Source organism: Thermobia domestica, chromosome 12 (genome assembly GCF_964235325.1).
Source record: "Thermobia domestica chromosome 12, izTheDome1.hap1.1, whole genome shotgun sequence".
In the NCBI taxonomy this organism is placed as follows: Eukaryota; Metazoa; Arthropoda; class Insecta; order Zygentoma; family Lepismatidae; genus Thermobia; species Thermobia domestica.
In genome coordinates this window covers 45,904,364-45,928,845 of record NC_137465.1, presented here as the reverse complement: position 1 = coordinate 45,928,845, position 24,482 = coordinate 45,904,364, and the positions used below count along the sequence as shown (strand labels likewise).

The following is a 24,482-nucleotide window of genomic DNA, read 5'->3' as shown; positions in this document are numbered from 1 at the left end:
AGTTTAGAATATACTAAACATATTTAAATAATAATAATAATATAGAAAATTATACGACATGCTTCTTAATACTTGTTACAAACATACTTTCTTCCAGAAAATTTAGTTCGGGGGGTGGGATGAGATCAAAATGTGAGAGGGCTACGGTGGGACATTATTGGTCTTCATATAACGAAATGATTAGATTTCATGCAGTAGATGTATTTAGTATGTCAGAAAACAAGTTGAAAGGAATTGTCAGGCAATAACTTCTGTATAATTAGACGACGTACGAATATATGTGTGTATGTATATAATATATGTATAATAGTGCATGTTAAATAATTATGTATACGACATTATAACTGGGCATTAAGCCTGTTGTCTTGTCCTTATGAAATACATAAATGCTTTGGACGTCCCCGGCTCAAGAGTGGCGAGTAATAGCTATTTAAATTAACTGAGTTTCGCAGAGGGTGCGTCAGGTAACTCGGGCGGTTGGCTCTCCCTGATGTATGCTTGTAGGTATGCTTACGATCTCTTACTTTCAATACACTAAGCGGTTAGCGTACGCGCCTTTGGCGTGGGAGACCCGGGTTCGATTCCCGGTGGGAGCTCATGTGGTTCAGATTCCACGTTAATCAGTCGGTCCCGTCTCAAATAACCTCGCAGCTGAAAAGAACGTTAAACTCAAAATCAACTCAACTCAACTCTTACTTTCAATACTTACTTCATCATTATCTGCTATTATTGGCAGGTCACTTGCCGCAGCTGATAAGCTTCCTGCTTCACATCCTCTGCTAACCTCTTAGCCTCCACGTACATTTTTTTCTGTTTTGATATCGTCCATTAATTGTAGTCCCATCCCATCCCTCTCTTTCCTGCCACTATACTCTCTAACACTTCCCTCGTGATACAATTTCTTCTTAGCCAATGTCCCAACCAGTTTTTTCCTCTTCTTAATAATGTCTAAAATTGTTCTTTTCTCCCCGACCATTCGTTTTCGATTTTCCCATTCCAGCCTAGCTTTCTTCAGAACTTCTAACAATTCCCAATTCACGCGGTCATAAGCCTTTTCTAGATCAATAAATACAACATACACCTCGTAATAGTTTAATAGTGACTAGAGTCTAAAATAATCGATAATTCCAAGTAATTTGTAGGTGCTACCAGAATATTTTTCCCAAGGGAGAGTGGATTACTAATAATCTACAGTTTAAGAGTATTATCTTTATACTTATTGCATGCTTATAGAACACTTTAAACGGTGTAAAAGACCCATTCGAGAGTACGATAATAGTATGAAAGTAGGATTGCTTACGAGACGAGACGAGACAATTTTCGTGATGGAATACGAGACAGGACACGTCTTTCATTTAACTTTTTCGAGACGAGATAACCTCACCTTCTGTCTCGAAAGCAATCCTATACGAAGAAAATGTCAAAGAAAATATTGTCATATATTTTAATATTTTACCTTCGTAATGAAATTAAATCTTCCATTATATTTTATTAAAAAACACTACCAAATAAAGTTTACACAAAAAACTTAACTGTTCTAAAGTGTTTTCTGTTGAATTTTGGATATATAGTAAACACTATCCATATATGAACATATTATGCTTATACTGTATGTTTGTGGCGAATTACTTTTGACAATGAGATCTCGGAAATCACAAGCTCTATAAACGCGTCTTTTTCGCGGGTCAATTCCAAATTTTGTGTAGATTTGTCAGTTCTCACTCAAAGGACCCTGTGTAAGTTCTCGTCAAAAATAAAAGTTCTATTTCCCTCGCTTTTTTGCTGTATTCCTATAGATATAAAGGCAACTCCTCAGGAAAAAAAATATTTCGACGACACTGATAACGATTTCAAGAAAGTAGGGCCAAAATACCGCAAATTTTTATAATGGAGTATATGGGAAACTACATGTTATATTCGGATTTTTGTAGGTACCGTCCACAACTCTGAGATCAATGATTTCCACATATGATGTGCATCAGAGTACGGGACAAATAATAGGTAGAAACGAAAGTGGTGTTATGTTTCTTTTGGCTGATACAGGGTGTTGAAATTGGGCACCATCTGGTAGTTTAATAGACTGTATGGGAGAGTATTTGATGGCTGAGAATTGTATTACGTACCATCAGCGCCTCCGAAATGCTGATCAAGATGATGTGGTATTCCTCCCGAAGGCAGGGCTGTGATTCTAAGGTTCCTGGGCAAGGTGAACCCAATATGGTTTGCCATTGCCTGCCATGAGATGATGACGTCCGAAGGATGGAACGTACAGTTGAACAAGGGATCCGAACTTTCTCTATCCCCACCGGGAATCGAACCTGAGATCCCTTTATTACAAGGCAAAGAGCTTATCCATTCATCCACCGGGGACATATTCTGACAAATAAGACCATTGTCATATTATGATGTACAGCAGGGGCAAATAATAGTTGAAAACGTCAGTGGCATTATGTTCTGTTTGACCGATCCAGACGTTTGAGGTTGTGTATATGCAAACATTCCATTCATATTCGCTATCTGTCTGTTGCGAGGCTGCCTCTATCGAAGGAAGTACAGTAGAAGCGTCATTGTGGAGGTGTTGATTTCTGTAGTAGCTTTAGTGACTGCAAGTAGGTGGTCATCGATTCGTGTGTTGTGCCTACTTCATTGTGCGTGCAAGAAGTTGCAATTCCTGCATGCTTTTGTCCAGTGACTTTTGTTGTTCTGTTTCTCGCGACATTTATGAAAACTTTGTTGTTTTGTACTATCTGGTGTTATTTTCTGGTAGGTTTCGCCAGTGTGTAAACGTGTAATGCAAAGGCCATATTATTCATTTCAAAACAATTTGGTGACGTTGTGACAAATGGCTTCCGGTGGAAGCATGGATAAACATCGGCAATGTTCCGTATGCGAACTATGGTTTAGAGGGCAAAGAAAGCGCCCGGTGTGTGGAAGTGAGTTCTTACAAGCGGTTAGTTACATGCGGGGGAGCAAAGGTAAGTCATTCCAGTGCTTCGGTCCGTCACCAGTACTATGTACAACATGCTACATAAAGGCAAGTTCTTATGTGAGAAGTGTGCAGAAACAACCAGAAATGGGTAGTCAGGGATGTATCTCAACGTTGAAGATACGTCAACTGTGCCTGTGCACATGAAGGTACATAACAGTAGTGTTACAAGCGCTGAAACCAGACTGGGCATATTGTTAACGAAACTGAGGCATGATCTTTGTAATGACTTTCTGGGAGCAATATTTGGATATCCATGGCACGCAAGTGTGTCAAATGCAATGAAAACAGTCAGGCAGGCTTTGATGAGGCAGTTTGTACCGTCCGTATTCGGTTCAAAGCATTTATCTCGTTCGTTTCTTCTGAGCAAGGTTCCAGCTTGGGCCCGCAAACTTTATGGGGTAGGGGATGACAAACTGGTTTTAGTCTTTGACGGAATATACATTTACACCGAAAAATCGATGAACTACACTCTGCAAAGGCGTCTGTATAGTGTGCAAAATGGACGTCCGTTAGTGAAACCCATGACGATCGTTACACCCAGCGGGTACATTGTCGACATTGTTGGCACATTTGTTGGTGTAAATAATGATGCTAGTATTACAAACTCTATGTTCGCCGACACAGCAAATGGTTTAAACCAGCTCTTACAACCAGGGGACTGCGTTTTGATTGATAAGGGATTCCGAGATTCCATGACGGTGTTGGAGGTGGTGGGGATCATTGCTAAAATGCCATGTCTTTGAGAAAAGGGAAAGAAGCAGTGTGACTGCCTGGCTGGAAACCAATCCCATATTGTGACAAAGGGCAGGTGGTGTGTAGAAGCGAAAAATGTCCATCTCAAAATGAAGTACAAGATGTTTAGGGATAGGGTTCCAATTGCTGCTCTTCTCTACTTACGCGGGTATTTACTCATTGCAGGTGCCTTAGACAATCAGTTTGCGCTTCCATTGACTAACGATGCACCAGAAAAGTCTGACGAAAGTATTGAAATCTTATCACGTTTTTGTTTAACAAACGAACTATACAAGAAACTACAGACATATGGTGATATTGACAAACGCTCAGCAAAGATTTGGGAACCGTGTGACGGATCGTCAATTACTGACTTCCCTCGATTGACAGAAGAAGACATTCAAAATCACGCTTGGAATTTATCAAATCCAAAATGCTCACGCATATGCAGTAGAGCACATGAAATCTGATGGTAGTTTTTCACTGTTCCATTTGCATATCACTCCATACATCCTGAGGTTTAAAATTCAATCTCGACATGTACAGAGTTTGCAGTACACACTTTTCAATGAGTATGATCCAGAAAAATCAGAAGCCGACGCTATTCTTGGATGGTACTACAAATGCCCCAGTGGAGCTCGTGTTCTCGGATGTTGCTCACATGTAGCTTCCGTTCTTTGGTATCTTGGTGTTGCTCGTTATGAAACTGTTCATTTTCCAGCTTCGCACCTGAGTGGTATTTTTCTGGACACTAAGGACACACACGGTAATGAAGATCCAGGCATGACAACTTTGGTTATAAGGAGATCTGCTGCACATTTTGAACACTAATCGTAGGGTTGTCATTAATATGTAAGGACAATATTGTCCATTACTATAGAATTTAACAGTTTGTGATCTTTATATGTTTCCGGTGCCTTATTTTTGTGTTTGTGTATGTGTGTGTCGGTGTGTGTGTGAAACAGACCCAAACACTTTCTTTTCTGTCTATTTCGTAATATTAAATATCATATGACAATGGTCTTATTTGTAAGATTGTGTCCCAGGTGGATGAATGGATAAGCTCTTCGCCTTGTAATCAAGGGATCTCAGGTTCGATTCCCGGTGGGGATAAAGGAAGTTCGGATCCCTTGTTCAACTGTACGTTCCATCCTTCGGACGTCATCATCTCATGGTAGGCAATGGCAAACCATCGTGGGTTCACCTTGCCCAGAAACCTTAGGATCACAGCCCTGCCTTCGGGAGGAATACCACATCATCTTGATCAGCATTTCGGAGGCGCTGATGGTACGTAATACAATTCTCAGCCATCAAATACTCTCCCATACAGTCTATTAAACTACCAGATGGTGCCCAATTTCAACACCCTGTATCAGCCAAAAGAAACATAACACCACTTTCGTTTCTACCTATTATTTGTCCCGTACTCTGATGCACATCATATGTGGAAATCATTGATCTCAGAGTTGTGGACGGTACCTACAAAAATCCGAATATAACATGTAGTTTCCCATATACTCCATTATAAAAATTTGCGGTATTTTGGCCCTACTTTCTTGAAATCGTTATCAGTGTCGTCGAAATATTTTTTTTTCCTGAGGAGTTGCCTTTATATCTACAGGAATACAGCAAAAAAGCGAGGGAAATAGAACTTTTATTTTTGACGAGAACTTACACAGGGTCCTTTTCATAAAATGTGTCGTTCTTTTTTTATTATTATTATTATTATTCAACGATTTATAGGGGTCATTTTGATCCCATAAAGTTTAAGATTGTCGCTAAGGCGTTGCTAAGGTTGATATCCTTGTGTTAGGCAACCAGCAGAATAACTACGTACAGCAGGTTGACGGACATTGCGGGCGTTTTGTTTTAATCTGACATGAGTGACAAAATACATAGGCCTGTTGACAAAGATTGTTTCTTTGTCAGATGGTTTCTTTTAATCTGAATAGCAAAACTCACATGCTGGAAACTTCAACGTAATGAAACATACTTGGATATGGATTGTAAGGTAAAGAAAATTTCATTTTTACGTTGTCTATTATTTCTCCAAGCTTTCCACAGGCTCAATTCAACATCTACATATTAAAATGCTATTTGTTTAGCAATTCATTCACTGTATGAGTCCTCCCGTCCTTCACGTGTGTCTGTCTCTACAGATATAGTGAGGAAGTGGGAATAAAATTCATGCTTATATTAGAATGATGTGCTGCATAGACAATGCTGGTTCTGCTAGTAGAACAGTAAGATTATGGAAAATATAAATTTCATAAATAAAACAAAGTTTACTAATGACTTCTGCTTATCACTTTGAGGTACCAACGATGTTCCTTGTTTTGGAGTAGTACATTAGCAAGTTATATTATACCACAATTAACTTACAGTGGATCATGATGACTCAGAATGCTGAGCGCTGTTATGAAGAAGGTCCCAGGTTAAATCCTAGGAAATATGACCTCATGATGAACAAAATCCTTGGGATATTATTTCCTTGGGAATTGTTTAGGCGTTGGGTACCCGTTTCCTTACATCTCGCAGTGAATCAGCCATCCTGGGCGTTCGTCCCTGCCTGCCTCTTTCCAGCCCTAAGCTCTGCCAATGTCAATTGTTTTCCGGTTTGGGAGACCCTTTCCGGCATAGCTCTTAGTACCGTCAGAGCATGCAAGCCCTCCCCCCACCCCCCTGGCAAGGTGGAGATATCGGGGGAGCAGGTAAAAACGAAAGGAAGACTTGGAAGAGGAAGACCAAGAAAGAAATACCTTGATGCAATGAGGAAGAAGAGGACATATATCGATCTCTCAAACTGCTCTATCAACGTCGAAAAAAGATTTAAATATTATCCTTGTTGTGCACCATTCTATGGTTAAGATGAGAAGGTGATCAAATCGTGTTCGTAGATTTTTCAAAGGTTTTATTACTGTCGTTATTTTATCGATTCTGATATCACCATTTCCTTGCATTATATTCCAGTGCTTTTATTAGTTTACTTTTCTCTTTGTTAGAGTCAAATCTTGTATCTTAAATTTAATGTGTTTCCATGCTGTTAATACCTAGAGCTCTGAAATTTTGTATATATATTACAGTTTTCGCCCTAGCGTATCGTTTTACTGTAAAATTAATAAAATTACTTAGAAATACCTAATTATTTAGCGCCATTGCTTATACAACCCAAACCACACGAAAGCTTGGCTGGTTGCAGACGGCTAGGCGTTCTGTTGATTTCATATAAACAAATTTGAGGGCTTTTTCTTTCGTAGTAACAGGAGATATTCGTCCACAATGCAGTTTAAAATATTAAGTAAAACTTAACAAGTTTTTAAAAAAAATAACCGTTTAAAAGAATCTTTCAGAAACAAAGGAATGAGACAGATTAAACCGTTGCGTGTGAGTGAACCATTTCCTTAATGTCCATAAATAAATTCCTAACGCCCATAAATATATCCTTATTCATAAATACATTCTTATATAAATTACTTCTCGTTCATCATGGTTAACTTTTACAATGTAAAATGTCTTTTAAGATTTCATATCAAGAATTTCGTTAATAAACAAGTTGTAACCCAATAATGAGATAATGTGTAATTTTTCATTGCAATATGTACCCCTTCACAGTCAATTGTCTAGCGCAGTGCTTTCTGCGTAAGTGGTGCCAGATTTAATTCTCGTATGAGGCTGCTTGTGTTGTATATATGTATATTCAGGTAGTGGTTCCGATCTTAGTTTATACAAGAAGTTCCGTCTTATATAACTTTGGTGTTGAAAAGGTAGGTCCAATCTATCAGTTAGTTTGGATCAGCTTAGTTAATCGATTGCAATTTGTGGCGTTGATTAATATTGATATCACGATATAATTGCGTATTGTTTCTTCTTCAACAAGAGCCAGCAATCTAGCCGGATAGCAATATCGCTTCTCGTAAGATCAGCGAATGTCAAGCTCTGTCAAATCTGGTCTATGGATGGCCAAAATATCTGGATAACCAATTATCCAAAATCCGTTTGTGAACAAACGGATAATCCGGATTGCAAACAATATCCGGATAAAGGATAGGCCTAACAGATAATATCTGGATGAGGGATAATATGCAGATGACGGATAAAGGATAACAGATAATATCTGGATGAGGGATAATATCCAGATGACGGATAAAGGATAACATTCCGTTAAAGGATAATACCCAGATGAAGGATAAAGGATAATATTCGGATAACGGACGATATTTCGATGACGGCTTGCGGATAATATCCCTATAAAGGTTAACGCGTAATATCTTGATAAAGGATAATATCCGGATGATGGATGATATTCCGATGACGGATTGCGGATAATATCCTGATAAAGGATAACGTCCGGATGATGGACAGTATTCGGACAACGGATAATATCCGGATGACAGATAACAAATTATATCCGAATAACAAATGATACCTAAATTACGGAAGACTGATAATATCCGCGTGACGAATAAGAGACAATATCTGGCTTAGATGAAAGACCAGAGGACGTTGGTATTTGCGACATCATATAGCGTTGTGGGGGCAATTATGGAGGTATTTGAAATAGCGAACTCCGGACTAGAAAGCCAGCACACCGATGCTGACCACACATCACCCCGAAGGCATGGGTACCACAAGCCAGCTGGTAAATCCTGACTTCCTAGAGGCTGCCAGGAGTTCATTATATATATATATAATATAAAATGTCACGTTAAGGATTCTTTATATCTATGTAAAGTGTAAAATCAATTGCTGTAACAATTATTAGCTATTCAGGATCAATCGATTCAGGACTCTCAAACAGGAACAGCTGATCTTGTTGAGTGACTATTTAGTGCATTTGATAAAAATGAGTTGAAAAACCTTTGTAACAGGAGAAACTGTACCAGGATATTTATGTGTCAGCTACTTTATGTTACTTACATGTTTATTTGTATTCTAACACAGCATTCGTGTTTGTGGTATCAGCTTTAATGACCGTGTTTATCTAAGAGTTGCATAGTTTCACCATCTCAATGACAGTTCCTTTGTTAGAAAATTACTCTCATATTATTCTCCTGTATAGTCAGCCGATTGCATTCTTTATTTTTCGTGGAAGCAACAATTTGGATTCATTCTTGGGCATAAATATATATATTTTTTCTTTTTTGTATGTATATATATGTTGAATAATTATGTTCTACAAAGGAGAATGAAGGCAGTGAAGTGTTTCGTTTCGCGTTTCGTGTGTCAACTGTTCTTTTTTTTTAATTCGCCTTTCCTCACATCGACGGCGAACATTGCGTGTCGACTCCGCAGTGCGGGCGGAGACTTAGATCGAACGCGGAGTTTCGTTTCGCGGGCACCTTTTGTAATAGTAATAATAAAAAAGTGCTTGAAGTTCTTGTCGAAATTACGTGATTTACACCGTAGTGTTGGGAGTGTCCCATGTGTTAGTGCACATCTTATTTTACTAAAGGACAAGGGATATCAACAGACACCATCGACATGGCGAGATATATGGCAGGTTAGCAGGAACGTTATTTAGTTTTGTGTTTCTAGTGCAATATTTCTTTGGAGTTTGTTAATTTAAATGTTAAAAGATATGCGTTGGTTTTACTTTATGCCCTGCCCACATTGTATTTTCTACATGGCATTGGATACACACCTACAGTCTTCAATAATGAGTACCCTCTTCTTTAGTAAAGTTTTAAGTATTTAAAGTATAGTACAATATGTTTAAAAATAACACTTTAAACAACCCGTAGGTAACATGTTGCAGCATATATACTTCCAAGAATGGGATTAAAGAGTCCAAGAATTTATTATGAGAGAAGCGTTGAGCAATCTTACGTTCTAAAAGATTTCAGCTTAACTCCGCTCAAATTTGACACTCAAACTCTAATTTGAAAAAAGGTTAAGTTTTATTTCATATATGTATGATATACAATGATTCCCGTGGGAGGAATATTAACATTAAGGTGAGTTAAAACGTAACATTATAGTTAATGTACACGCCTTTCTCGCGGGAGGCTCAGCTTTGAATCCCGATGAGAGTTCATATGGTACGGAATCTACATTAAGCTGTAGAAGGTCCACATCTTATGTAGCCTGTGTTCTGAAAGGGATGTACCCTCATGTCCAAGATTATTGTCGCATGTCTATAAATATGTTACTGTAGGAATATAATTTGATAACAAATTCGTCCGGTATTTCTTATAATGTTATTATGTGTATAATCGGCAAAGACATGTATGTGGCAAATTTCATGTCAAAAGAGCAGTAAATAAGAACAATAAAACGAAAATAAAACTGTCGTGTACATTCAGCAAAATTTTATTTTACTCATTCTAATTTTCGTATTTATAATTCTTTCCCTATGAAATTTACCACAAATATACATGTCCAGATTATACACATAGTATCAGTATTAAAAGTACCCTGCAGACAGAATCATTATCAAATCATATTCTTACAAGAAGACAGTTATAGATATGCGACAATCATTTTGAACATGAGTGTATATCTGGAAACCAACTATCCACAAGTTTTCAAAGGGCATAATTGAAATTTTAGGAGGAAAAAAAACTAGTTAAAACATTTAAATAAAATAATATTTGAAACATTGAATAAATCAGAACAAATTGTTTTAGTGGAGATTACTATGTATCTGAGTGGGTGTAGGGGACTCAGGAAGTGTGTGTGGGGGGATAATTGGAGGTCAAAGTTATTGAGTAAGTTTAAAGTAGGTTTTGCTTTTTCAATGGGTACATGTAAAAGGAATTTGTAGGATCTGGAGCTGGACCATGAGGGAACGGGCATCCCAGATATATAGTACAATACAAAAATGAATTACAAACCCAAAATGAATACCTCATTTAATTGTAGGAATCACATAATCCTTTTTTCTGTTGTCCTGGGATCGACAGTGATTAAAATTATGTTTACAAGAAGAATTTACGGAAAAACAAAAATGGATCAAAAAATTGCGATCTTGGCCGATAATTATATTTCAATTAGGGACCATAAAATTTTTGGACGCCCCCTAAATCGAATTTTCGTATTTTCTACGGAACAAACACATCATACTGAGTTAAGTGATAGTTTGGTTTGGCTAGACTATCCTATATGTAGTTCTCCAGATATAAAGCCTACAAGAAAATTTTTGATTGAAATATATTGGATCTTTTGATCCAAAAATAACCAATTAAAAGAAGCTTTCTGAGAATTGTTTTTGTACTCTTTAGTTATGAACTCGAATGCACAGAGGAGATAAAGTTCAATATACATCATATTGTGAATATATTGCCTGTACGTTTTTAATCGAAATGTTATCGACACTCATTTTGACAGCAGTTTTTCTAGAAATTTGATATTGAACAACCCAATTTGTACAAAAGAACGATTGTATTCTTCAAATTTTCAGATTAACATATTATTTCGAAATGAAATGGAATTTCTAGTTTTATCTTACCGTATGCTTATATCCTTTTAGGTAGAAAGGACGGATGATTAGTAAACTAAATAATTGGTGTAATGAGAATCTTTTAAAGCTTCAATAAAACTCACAGACACGATATTGTCTACAACAGACGGCCTGGGGTTGAACTAGGGACCTCTCCTCGCACCAGAGGTAAGCGGTAAGCTCTGAGTCACCGTGCCTTGTAAAAAGTATTTGGAAATTTGATACTACCATTAGGTGAGAAAAGTGGGCCCAATCCCTCGCATTTAACAACATTGTTTTTTTTTTTTAAAAAAAAGTATTCTACTGTAACTATGGACAAGACAAATATAAATATTTAAGGAGATAATCATTATTATCAGCTACAACGCATGTTGTATTATCAAATACAAGCATCACAATTACCTTACGCGATGGAACATCACTTCTCACATTTGTCATAACGTAACCCAACCATTTTATGTCTAGTTAAAACATTTCATGGATTTGAATAAACAGTTCCACACTACAAAACCCTGCAACTTCATTATGTCTCATCACTCTTGATCAAATATGATTAAGAACCATAATCGTACCATGAACTTAACCTACTAAAATTTCATCTTTATTTTGTACAAAGAATTAAATATTTATCTTTGGCAATCATAGTATATATTATCAATAAATACATCATCGTCATAGGTATTCTGCGATTATTGGCAGGTCACCTGCCGCAGCTGAGAAGTTTTCATGCTCCACGGTTTTTCGCTAACCTCTTCGTCTTCTACGATTTTTCTGTTTTGATAATGTCCGTTAATTGTACTCTCCTTCGTCCTTTCCTCTTTCTTCCTACTACCATAGTCTCTAGCATGTCCCTCATGATACAGTTCCTTCTTAGCGAATGCTCCAACCACTTTATCTTCCTCTTCTTAAAAATTGTTCTCGTCTCCCGAACATTTCTAAGATCCTCTCATTCGTTTTTCGCTCGAACCAACTAATTCTCTCCATTGTCCTCAATAAATACATTGTAATTAAATTTTTTATTGTATTGACAGTAACGAAACTTTTTACTAACAGATGTTGGTACTCGTACATATACTTCAAAATCAAATTGTAACTGTTTACTTAAAATTTATTTTTATTTAAGGTTTTGTTGAGTGACTTTACAATTTATTTTCACATTTGACCCCCAAAGCTTACTTAAACTATAATCTAATAGAAGTTCTGTCACAATCTCTACCTCGCTGAATTTCTTTCTTCTCAATTTCATTTAATCTAGGGCAGTGTTTCTCAACCTAATTCCTATCACGATCCCCATTTTATCACATCCCCTTGCCAGCGATCCCCTTATAATTTTTGGTTTGTAAGAAGCTTAGGTGGATTTTTAATATAGGTCTACCTATTGCGGAGTTCTCACGATATCCATCTACAGGATTTCTATAATAGTAGAATCCATTTCTTGTTTATAGTGGATACAGTAACTTCCCTAAAAGCAAATGGATTAAAATCAAACTTGGTCAGTTCATTCATATTTCAAATATCGAATCTGATCCGTCATACTGTTTCAAAATGGAAGCCGCTGGAAAATTTTAAAACTCCCTTAATTTTGAGTCGTATCATTAAAAAAAATGAAGTGATATCTAATTTTGGTTTTGAAAAACTTGGACAGTTGTCAAAAAAAGTTATACAGTATTTTAAATGACTAGATAATGTGCATCGCAAAGATTGAACCGGACATTACCACACTAGTAAAATCACACCATGGTCAGGTATCTCATTAGCTTTCAATTTTAATTGTAATGAAAAAATGAAATGGAATCTTTGAGTTTTACGTCCCACGGTTATGCCGGTTAGGCTAAAGGAGCCGGTGATTATGAGAAATGAATGAAATGGTGGAATGAAGAAAGTGGGAGGAAACGGGAGAACCCCGAGAAAACCCACGCACACGGTGTTTGTCCACCACAAAGTTCACTTGGCGGGGTCTGGGATCGAACCCGGGACCCCAAGCACCAGAGGTGAACGCTCTACCACTGAGCCACCGCGGCCCTCTTAATTTTAATTGTGTTTCAATATGTAGGTTTTGTTGCATTTGTATTTTCCCTGTATTTCAATATGCAGTTCTCTGTAGTTTTATATCGTACATTTTTCATTTAAATTGATTTTTAAACAACTCTGCACCTGTTGAAAATGTTTAGTAGATCTATTTTTTCTTGTTCTTAACAGTATGTATAAAAACAAAAAATATGCCTATCAGAACAAAATTCAAAATAATATTTAAAAATACCGTATTTACTCGCGTAATTTTCGCACTTTTTTATACGAAAAAAGTTATTTTGAAACAAGGGTGCGTAAATTATGCGGGGAAAAAATTAGCCACATCAGTGAACATCATCTTTTTTTTTCCCCAGTCAAAATAACACGAAAATTCCGGTACACATTTTCTTTGTATCAAGAATTGACAACAAACAACTAATTCTAAATTTGTAGAAAAATAACATTAAAATATTGTAAGAAGTCGTGTAGTTTCTTACCTTACAACAATGGCTTTGCTGCATTGCCAATTGTTCATTAGCTACCGTAATTGATTCCTGGAAAAATGCTGTTTCACAAAAAGTTTCCGCGTGCGCAAATTACGCGAGGAAAATAAAATATACAGAAAATGCCCTTCAAAAATTGGGATGCGAAAATTATGCGAGGGCGAAAATTACGCGCGTATTTACGGTATTTCCGATATTAGATTCTAATTATTTTCCGCTTATCTCCGCGACCCCCATGAAACCCTCTGGCGACCCCAGTTTGAAAAACCGTGACCTAGGGTGACCAGATTTAGAAAAAAAAAACAACATCGGGAAACTCACATATTTTGACAGTCCAGAGGTGGGGGGAGGGTAGACATTGTCGTATTGTTATTCAAGCTAATGAGAAAGAAGACTTGAAGTTTTCCAGATAAATAGTTTTTTTTTTAATTTATTAAAGCTCATTAGGATTTTAATATTTATATTATTATTAGGAATAATTACGGACAGAATACGTTACGGAATATTTGCATCGTTACGGAATATTTGCACATACCTCTATATTGAATGTTAGTTGTCAAGATAGATTCTACGCAAAGAAATCAAGATGGATTATACATTCTAGGAATCTCCTGTATATGATATTCTCTTTAGGTGGAATCTTTAATTATGTTAATAGGTATTTAGAGGCTTAGTTGGATAACAATTGGTAATGGAAGCTCTTATGCGGATTATGAAGGTATCGTACAATAAACATCTCATTAGTAATCAAGTGTATTTGTGTTTGGTCGTCGTTGTAAGGACGCTTAAGACTAATGAGGTAGGTAAGGAACGTACTCAATTGAATGACAAGCTTTCTCTGATGTGAGTGTTGGATAATAATCAGTGGCACTGCTACAGTTTATATTACATTATATTATATATTCAATACCTCTAAGAAAGCTCTCTCGTGGCTGAGCGGTTAGCGTATGCGCCTTTGGCGTGGCAGTCCCGAGTTCGATTTCCGGCGGGAGCTCATCTGGTTCAGATTCCACGTTAATCAGTAGGTCCACGTCACACCTAGCCTCGCTGCTGAAAGGGACGTTAAACTTCAAGTCCAATCCAATTCAATAAATCTAATAATTACTGTATACTTTAATATTTAACAGGAATCAGGCTCGATTGTATTTTGAATCCATATTTTGTTGATGACTAAATTTCTTGTAGGAGGGTTGGCTTTTCCTTTAAAAAAAAAGAAAGAAAAGAAAAAAGAAATAAAAAGACTGTTGAAGTCCATACAAGAAAGTACTAGTATTTTATGTAATTACGAGCAAGAAATGAGATGTTTTGTGTTCCGTTTTCATTCTTTTCGTTACACCGACGAATTTCTGGAAAAAGGGACACAGTCCGTTAAAAACGTATGTCTAGTCATCTTAATTTAACCTCAAATGCTTCTTATCCTGTCAGGGTATATCTGGATCTTCAGTGTTAAGCAAGGTTGTATCTTGAGGATGCGTGTAGTTGAGGCCACACTTAATGTGAGTTTACCTATCCGTTTTCGTAGTATATTTTATGGATTATTCACTCAAAATTATTGTCATATTATTAGGATACAAATGGTGCCATTTAAGCTATTCTTTGTATAATATATACAAGTGTGAAATTCTAAACTGCATATGCAATTCAGTTGAATTTTATTTTTTATCTTTTTTTTTTTGGGGGGGGGGGCTAATGTTCAGTCTAAGAGGACCAAGGGGATTACTTCAAGGACTGCAATTTGAATAACGCAGAATTGTAATATTTATTTTAAAAATAAATGTTCCCAAATGTAAGCAACAATAAAATTGTGAGTCGCATAACTTTCTCTAACGGAGCAGAATTTAGATTACTGTGGCTGTACCATATGTGTTCACAATAATTGAATTTAAAGACAACGTCTGCTACCGTTTCCACACCTACACAAAATACTTCTTTTTAAATTTTGTTTGAAAAATTTCTCTTAAAAAAAAAAGTAAGAAAAAAGTTTAACATCAACTGGTGGGTTGAACTGATCAACATGTTGAATTGGCGACCGTGAACATCTCACAGAAGTTGGAAAGTGGCCAAATAATCCCACTCCATGCATCAAACAGAAATTTATCACATACCGTAGGTTGAAATGTTAAGACACACCAGTTGAACGCCTTAGGTTGTCTCGTGATATGTCTGTATGCGTTAGGTATAAACTTGAAGACTGATGGATTAAATATTTTATTGAACAGTTTCTTCTGAAAGTATACTTGTATGAAACTGAAGTGATATTTGGTGAAATATTCCTGATAGAGAAAACTGTAAACATTTCCTGTGGCAGTAATATTACAGTAAACAGCAGAAATAGGTATGTTGAGATTTTACAGTTAGATTACAAACAAATCACTGACAAACATGTTAACAGGACATCGTTGTTTCATTACATACCAGCTGAAACATGAGAAACATGTGGAGAGTAAAATTAAGGTAAATGAATTGTACAAAAATTCTGTCCGTGTAAAACCTATGACATTTCCTCACCCGCATTCGAGAATTATCTCTTTATCAAATATGTTAACAAGCATCGCTGTTTAAATACATATTAGCCGAAACACAAGAAACACGGTGGAGAGTAAAATAATAGACATGAAGACAAGCTGATTGATTGTACAAAAATTCCGGCTGTGTAAACCCTATGACATTTCTCCACCCACATTTGAGAATTATTTCTTTATTGTATTCTTTACTACAAAATTTAGGTAATTTTAAGGCAGCCAGTGGCGGATCTAAAAGGTAAAAACTGGGGGGCAGCCAAAACCCAGATTATGATAGATATATATGTATAAACTTTCAAAAATATGTAAATAATAGCTTAAATTATTTTGTCACTGAAAAAACTGGAAGGTCCTAGGCCCCCCGGCCGTGGCCTAGATCCGCCACTGAAGGCAGCAGAAGTAAACTGAAACAGAACATATGGTTTATCTAGTTCTATAAGCGCTAATAAGAGAAAGAAACAGGTTCAACAGGAAACGGAAATGAATGTCCAACATTGTATGATATAATGGGTGTCCACAAATCTGGGAAGCAGTAGAATCCGTCAAAATTAACTGCAGTATGACGTCGGTAGGTCCGTCATCATAGGGTATGACCATCACAGTGAACGGGAATTAGGCATGACATTAGCCTTCATACTTTGGATAAGATTGGTGATCAACCCTTGAAGAATATGGGCAACGTCTCTTAAGAGCTATCTTCAGATCTAGAGTGGGGCAGTTCTTCGCCCAAGAGCATCCTAAATATTACGATGTTGGATATTATTTAGATCTAGTGAGCATGCGTGCCAGTCAATACGGGTAAATGTTACATTTTTATAGAAATATAGACACAATACGTGTGCAGTGCGGGCGTTCATTATCACAATTTGTTACTGGACCAAATGATCCACGGTAAAAATAGAGAACTTATTAACGCAGATATCCTCACGAAGGTACTGTACTGTCAAAGTTACCTGTTTAAGAATATGGAGATCCGTTGTTTGATCACTCATCTTAACGGACCACACCATGATGGAACCACCGCAGTAAAATCTCTGAACGATGTAGTTAGAACGATATTGAATTTCTGGCTTTCGCCACACGAATTGCCGTTCCGAATCGGACGACAGGCAGAAACGAGATTCGTCTGAGAAGTTATTCGCCACCATTGATTTTCCTTCCCGTCCGACATGAAGAAATACTTAATACTGTATAAGTATTTCGCTCATAATTTTGAAAACTGTCAATGCGAAGCACTATTGATTTTCTGTAGAATCTCGTTTTATTTTGCCGTCTGTGAACAGTTTCACGGTTAACGCACCGCCCGTTAGCGTGCAAAAGTTCGTTTGGCAGATTAGAGCATGGTTATTTTTGGTTACTTCTTGAGGTGAGAGACAAAAACCGGTCATGTGCTGCTGATGCCGAGGCCAACCTCGTGTGGCCTTTTGTGCGATGTATACTTACAGTAGGACCACATTGGAAGAGATGTCATAACCTTGAAATAACACTTCTATTCACATTGAATTCCGTATTTCGAACTGAGACAGACTCAATTTCAGCTATCCAGTGATTCAATTTCAGCGGTCAACGTCACTCAAATTTTGTCACATTGAATTTTGTAGCTCCTATTCCGAGTGTCATTTGTGGAACTATGACGGATCAATAGACACCTTAAAGCAAGTTCTATTGAGCGTTTTAAGTTCTACATCGGAATTTGCGTTTTAATAGTACGACGTTTAATGTCCACCGTATTGAATTCTATGTAATGCTGTACATTGCCGTGATTTGCTTTCTGAGACACTGAAATTGCAGGACGTTATTAGTTCACATACAATACAACAGCTGATCGAGAATGAGTAATTTCTTGCTATTGTCTTTAGTATAAGACTATATGACCGTTTGTTACAGTATATTTAGCTATAACTCCAACTCAGCGATTGATGTCAGTACTGAGGTTTTGACGAATGTCAAAATCTTACTTACTCATATGCATAAAATGTTTCTGAAGTTCTTTATGTTGTACGTAGGATTATCACATAGTTTCGTTTTAAAAAAAATCCAAACTGACATAACCTATTGGAAGTCTTGTCAGACAATAAGCAAGGACAAAAACGATGAAAGGAAGCGAGGACTTTTTTTTTTTTTTAAAGAATTGATTCGGCGTCCCAATAATTGGTTACATCTCCATTAACCTTCTATTCAAACCGTTAAGCGGTAGAAATAAACTATTTCGGGATTCAGTGTTGATCAGAACAAAAACTATTTAATAGATTGCGGGAAGGTTTTTTTTTTCTTTTCTTTTAATGGAGTCGATTCAGCGGTATACGAATATATTTAGTCTCGACTTTTGTCACTGTATTCAAACCAGAATTGGTGAAAACCTACAATTTTCAGTTTCAATACTGATCGCCATAATGAAAGAACGATTATAGATAGCAAGAAGCAGTTTTTCTTAAATATGGCTTTAGTACAATCAGCGACAAAAGTTCTTTCTATATGGTGAAATTAGTTTCGTAAATAATTTCAGAATAGAAGAACAATTTGAGTACACTTTTCAGTAAATTAAAAATAATGTAATTTTCTGGCCCTTCAAGCCATACCACCGTTATTCGCAAAACAAATTTTACCAAACAGAAATAACTTTTGTCGCTGACTGTACCAGAAGAATAGGTACTCTCTCTCTGACTTCACTCCTCTGTCACAACCGGAAATGGTAGTGGTTGAAACCTACTACTACTTCCGGTCACAATATTGATTGCCATAGAGCGAAAACAGTAATAGAAGGCGACAAGTAATTTTTGATATTGATTCGGATCCCAAGAATAGACTTTGTCTCATCTGTTGTTGTTCTGCTGGAAACGGAAGTAGTAAAAATAGTACAACTTCCGGTTTCAGTATTGATTCCTTTATAGTAATAATTGTAAAAGATAACGAGAAAGTAGTTTTTGATCTGGAATCAGCGTCCGAATAACAGATTCTATCTTTGATCTTATCCTTCTACAGTTGAAACCAAAAGGTATATATATCTACTATTTTGGGTTTCAGTCTTAAATATTAATAGTTTGAAAGTCTTCCTTAGCTTCACATTCTGAAACAAAATTCACTTGTTTAAGAGGTCGTCCGTACGTAAAAATGTTCGAAAGCTGTGGATTGTGAGAAGGAATACATTGGCCAGAGAAGATTCACATTTGTTTGAGTCAATTCCATCTTTGGATATTGGCTAAACAAGATTCACATATGCTTGAGTCAATTCTGTCTTTGATTCCATTTCGTCTTTGGATATTGACCAAAGAAGATTCACATGTGTTTGAGTCAGTTCTATCTTTGAGTCAATTCCGTCTTTGGATATTGGCTAAAGAAAATCCACATAATTCATTTGTTTGAATCAATTTCGTATTTGGGTATTGGCTGAAAAAGATTCATTACTTGAGTCAGTTTCGTCTTTGGATCATAACTCAGTTGGCCAAAGATGATTCACTTTTGTTTTGATTCAATTTCATTTTTTTAAATAACAACACGGTTTATCTAGTGAGGTGAATGGCCAGTTCTTTCTTTAAACAAGACTGTACATACAGAAGCGTGGAAAAACATCCTTTTTTATCTACATCGTATTCAGTTAATAACAATTACGTTGGTATCAAACTTTACGGTATTTTAACATTAGCGGTATTCCTCTGTATGTTGGTGTGCAAATTAGCATCGATGTAATGGTAGATTATTCACCAGCAATTCGATCTAATCAGATTTTTCAAAAATATACGGTATATGAATGTTTTTCTACATGCCAAAGCATCAAAAGTTTTGGTCATCCACTAGTGGATGAAGGTCTCTCTCTCTCTCCAACTTTTTTTTCAGTCATCTATCTTGGACAATTCTTTTCTACGCAGCCCCACACTTGCTTCATGATTTTGTCCTTCCACTCACAACATGCTTGCTCGGCTATCACTTCTGTCGTTAAAATAAAACATAGAAAGATTCCTGACTAATTTTTTGCGGGTTATTTTCTCCATGCTTCGTTGTGCGTATGTATAAAGAAAGAAAATATAAATGACTTATTTTTCTGAAGTATGCCATCATCATCATCATTGGTATTCTTCCGTTATTGGCAGGTCACTTGCCGCAACTGAGAAGCTTCTATGCTCCACGGTCTTCCGGTACGATTTTTCTGGTTTTGATATCGTCCATTAATTTGTAGTCTTCTTCACCCCCTCCCTCTCTTTCCTGCCACATACCCTCTAGCACGTCCCTCATGATACAGTTCCTTCTTAGCCAATGTCCCAACCAGTTTCTCTTCCTTTTCTTAATAATGTCTAAAATGGTTCTTTTCCTCCTCCACCATTTTTAAGACTCTCTCATTCGTTTTTCGCTCGATCCAACTAATTCTCTCCATTCTTCTCCATACTCACATCTTAAAAGTTTCTAATAGTTTGTCAGTATTTTTTAGTAATGTTTATGTTTTTGCCCCAAACAGTGGTTCTACTCCATACGAAGCATTTTATGAGTCTTTCTCAACTCTTCATTGAAGGTCCCACAAAATAAGATTTCTCTTCCTTCCAAAAGCTTCTTTCGCCATTCCTATCCTTGCTTTTATTTCATGTTCGCACTTCAGATCATCACTAATAATACAACCCAGGTATCGAAAACTACTCACTTGTTCTATTTTATCCCCTCCTACTTCTATATTTGATATCGACTGCTTCGTATATAATGTTATATCGCTTACTTGTAATTAGTGCTAATTCAACTATTGCCTTTCTTTTTACTCCTCCGTGTTAAGGTTACTTCGGATTAAAAATACAATAAATAATGTACTATATAATTTATTTGTATTATATATTGAAAATTTGGATATACTGAAAACTCCATACTTCGAGTCGTATGTTTATCGTCGAGGAGGAAATCCACCATCTTCAAATGACCCTTCTGGACATGCTAGCAAAAATCAAAATAATTAGGAATCAAGATCCGGACGCTGCAGACCAAAGACACATATTGGCGGATTGGCCACATTGTTTGAATTATCTTTGACTACTTGGGAGTACCTTAGAAGTTAGAACTAGGTATAGCTAACAATATAATTAGTACACCTTGAAATTGAACAATATATTGGAACGTCTTTTGTAAGAAAGACAACAGTAAAAGCTAAGGTATAGGTCTCGTGACAGGTGTATTTGTGTTCGGAAGATCTGCACATTGTGATTGGAACAGAAAAAAGAAATAAAAAGTCTTCATTTTCTGACCATTAAACAATAGAAGTTCTGTTTAGCACTGTGAATTAAAAGATATTCTTCTTAGCAGCAGGAAGTTGTTTTTATTGTGTTGTGATCTGCTCTATTTAATCCAAGTTACACGATAATGCAGTTTACAATGGCAAGATTAATATTGCTTTCTTTGAGGTATTAGGAAAGAAAAGTTAAAAAGTTAAATATAATTGGAAAATTTGAACTTTACACTGTTCAATTATGAGAATTTATGTAAACTGAGTAAATGAACCATTTTTTTACGTCCCAGACGGATCATTAAAGGAACTAGTGGAAGGAAACGGAAATACCTCGAGAAAACCCACGGACACTGTTGTCAACCATAACCTTCTATGGCCTGAAATCAAACCATGAACCCCTCGCACAAGAGGTGAGCGTTCTGCCACTGAAAACAGCATTTTAGATAGAAAAACGATAATCTTTTAGTAAACTACGCTTATTTTGGGGGATAGGAAGAAAACTGGAAAAACGTCTCTGGAGCGTCTTATATAAACCCTTAAGTTTAGAACTTGGGCCGGGTACGTTGAATGACTGTATAGTGTAACCCTTTAGGTAATTGTACATCGGAATATATTTAAGTAGAAATCTAGAAATTGACACATCGGAATATATTTAAGTAGAAATCTAGAAATTGACTTTTTTCCCCCCACGCTCACCATACTTTTTATACTCTTATATCATAGCTCGAAAGTCAAAATCTATATCTTTGTTTCGTTTTTTTTTTTTTTTTAAAATATATTGAAATCCCCCACTTATGATTAGGCCACTATGCCCTCAAAACTGAGAGGAGAAATGTATGTTTATATTTAATCTGAACTTCTTTAGGAAATCCATTGGGTGGTGAATTATTAAAAAATTATATTCTGTTGACGGTCGCAACAGCATCCTAAATATTGGGACATGGTATGCCACTTGGGAGTTATATTTGATCTCATCTTGGAAATTACTAAAACTGCTGATTTTCAATTAATGGTCAAATTAAATTAAATCAATTTTAGATTCAATCCTCATTGTCAGTCATTTTAACTGTACTTTTGCCTTCACACCTAATTTATATCTTAAATGATGACATTAAATGCACACATATCTTGCTAACAATGCATTCCTATTTACTTCAATGTCCATTGCAGTTTTCTTTCTTTATGCAATACGACAAAAATAGAGTTTGCGAGTTCCATGATTGTAGATTAAACTACGTATTTTGTAACATCATAAAGTTGTAATATTCTTGGTTTTGCTCTTTGGTAATATCCGCCAATTGCTTGTGTAATGTTATCTCCGCTGTAACGCTGTAATAATTAAGAACTGGATTAGTTTTCAGTGTGTTTGTTGTACCTGAACGTGCAATGTCGAAGGTCACTAGGACAATGGATGCATCGACAATAGCGTGGGTATGCTTCCTAAATGCCAAGTGAAACATAACAAACAGGAATTAATGTGCCTTCTTTAGGTCAAGGTTATGTCGCACATATAAATCTTCTGAAAATTGCTTACAATTTTAAAAGGTGAATCGCACTCTGGAAGTAGTGAAAGTAGCTTCATGGAGAATTAGGTGTCATGTAGTGCTACTGCCTGAGAGAGAGAGAGAGAGAGAGAGAGAGAGAGAGATTAATGAGAAGCAAGGACAATTAAATTCAAAACTATCTTAAATCTTACCTCGACGAGATAATGCGAAGTTTCATTGTGCAAAATAACTGTAAAACAGAAGTCACAAATCATTATTAAAATATGGAGAACAAAGCAGTCTGCAGTAGAGCTTTCAAAGTTGGGTGTCAGAAAATTTGTGTTGTAAATTCAGAATATTAAAGGAGAAAGAACTTGATAATACATGAAATTTTCTTTTTGTTTATTGCATTCACTGCGTGATCAAGATGTTGATTTCTACAATTTTCAATGTGCGAGTAACATTCAATAATAGCAATTGGTGTCCCAGTTCTATAGTAAATGCTGTACGAACACGAAAGTGAGACTAGATAAAAAACGGATGCCTAAAAGTGGGTTTCACGTGGTGAATCGATGAAGGATGTTCTATACCGGTGTTTCGTATGGGAGGGGGGGGGGAAGAAGAAAGAAAGAGAGTTGAGTTGATTTTGAGTTTAACGTCCCGTTCAGCAGCGAGGCTATATGAGACGTGGACCTACTGATTAACGTGGAATCCGAACCACATGAGCTCCCGCCGGGAATCGAACCCGGGCCTCCCACGCCAAAGGCGCGTAAGAAAGAAAGAGAGAGAGAGAGAAAAGGCGTAAGAAAAAGGTATCGTCATAAGGAAAACAATGAAATGAAATCCTTAAGTTTTACGTCCTACGATTATACCGGCTAGGCTAAAGGAGACGATGATGATGAGAAATGAATGAAATGGTGGAATGAAGAAAGTGGGAGGAAACGGGAGAACCCCGAGAAAACTCACGCACACGGTGTTTGTCCACTCCAAAGTCCACTTGGCGCGAATTGGGATTGAACCAAGAACCCCATTCACCAGAAGTGAACGCTCTACCACTAAGCCACCGTGGCCCCCATATCGCCATAAGGAAAAGGTTCGAAAGCGCTAGTCTACAACATAGGAGGTACCATGAAATAGACTAATAAAAAGTTCGGGAATAGTGTTGTAAACGGCTCGAGCAGCTCGGCTCACGGCTCAGTCACCACCGAGCCGAGCCAACAGCTCACCCAACCGAGTCGGCTCGAGCCCTCGGCTCACTTGGGCCGAACGGAGCTAAGCTGATGGCTCACCCCCAACTGAGCCGGTTCGGGCCGATGGCTCAGTTGAGCCGAGCCGAGCCGAAGCGAACCGAGCCAATGGTTCATTCCAATCGAGCTGGCTCGAGCTGTTGGCTCAGTTGAACCGAGTCGGTTGACATCACTATTCGGGAAATGTTTTCAGCTCAGAAATACGATATGATAAAATTATTATTTCGTCATATTTCCGCGATAGCACTTCCAAAACTCATACTGTTTGATAGCATTTGTGAAACAGATTGATAAATTAATTTTTCAACTGGTAAACACGGTATAATAACATTATGATATTTTTCTTTTTACATTTCA

General features: G+C 36.8%; 1 protein-coding gene across 4 annotated transcripts in view; it reads left to right on the top strand.

The window, feature by feature from the left end:
* sigmar (Tumor necrosis factor alpha-induced protein 8-like protein sigmar) overlaps positions 1-24,482 on the top strand; it is a 349,328-nt gene that overhangs the window by 274,135 nt on the left and 50,711 nt on the right. The window contains exon 1 of one of the 4 annotated variants that reach the window (XM_081733675.1): positions 9,024-9,221. The exons of the other annotated variants lie outside the window; for them this stretch is intronic. Coding sequence (XP_081589801.1) covers positions 9,203-9,221 — 19 coding nt within the window. The 5' untranslated portion in view covers positions 9,024-9,202. Of the gene's footprint in view, positions 1-9,023; positions 9,222-24,482 lie in introns of those variants that run through there. 4 annotated transcript variants of the gene reach the window in all.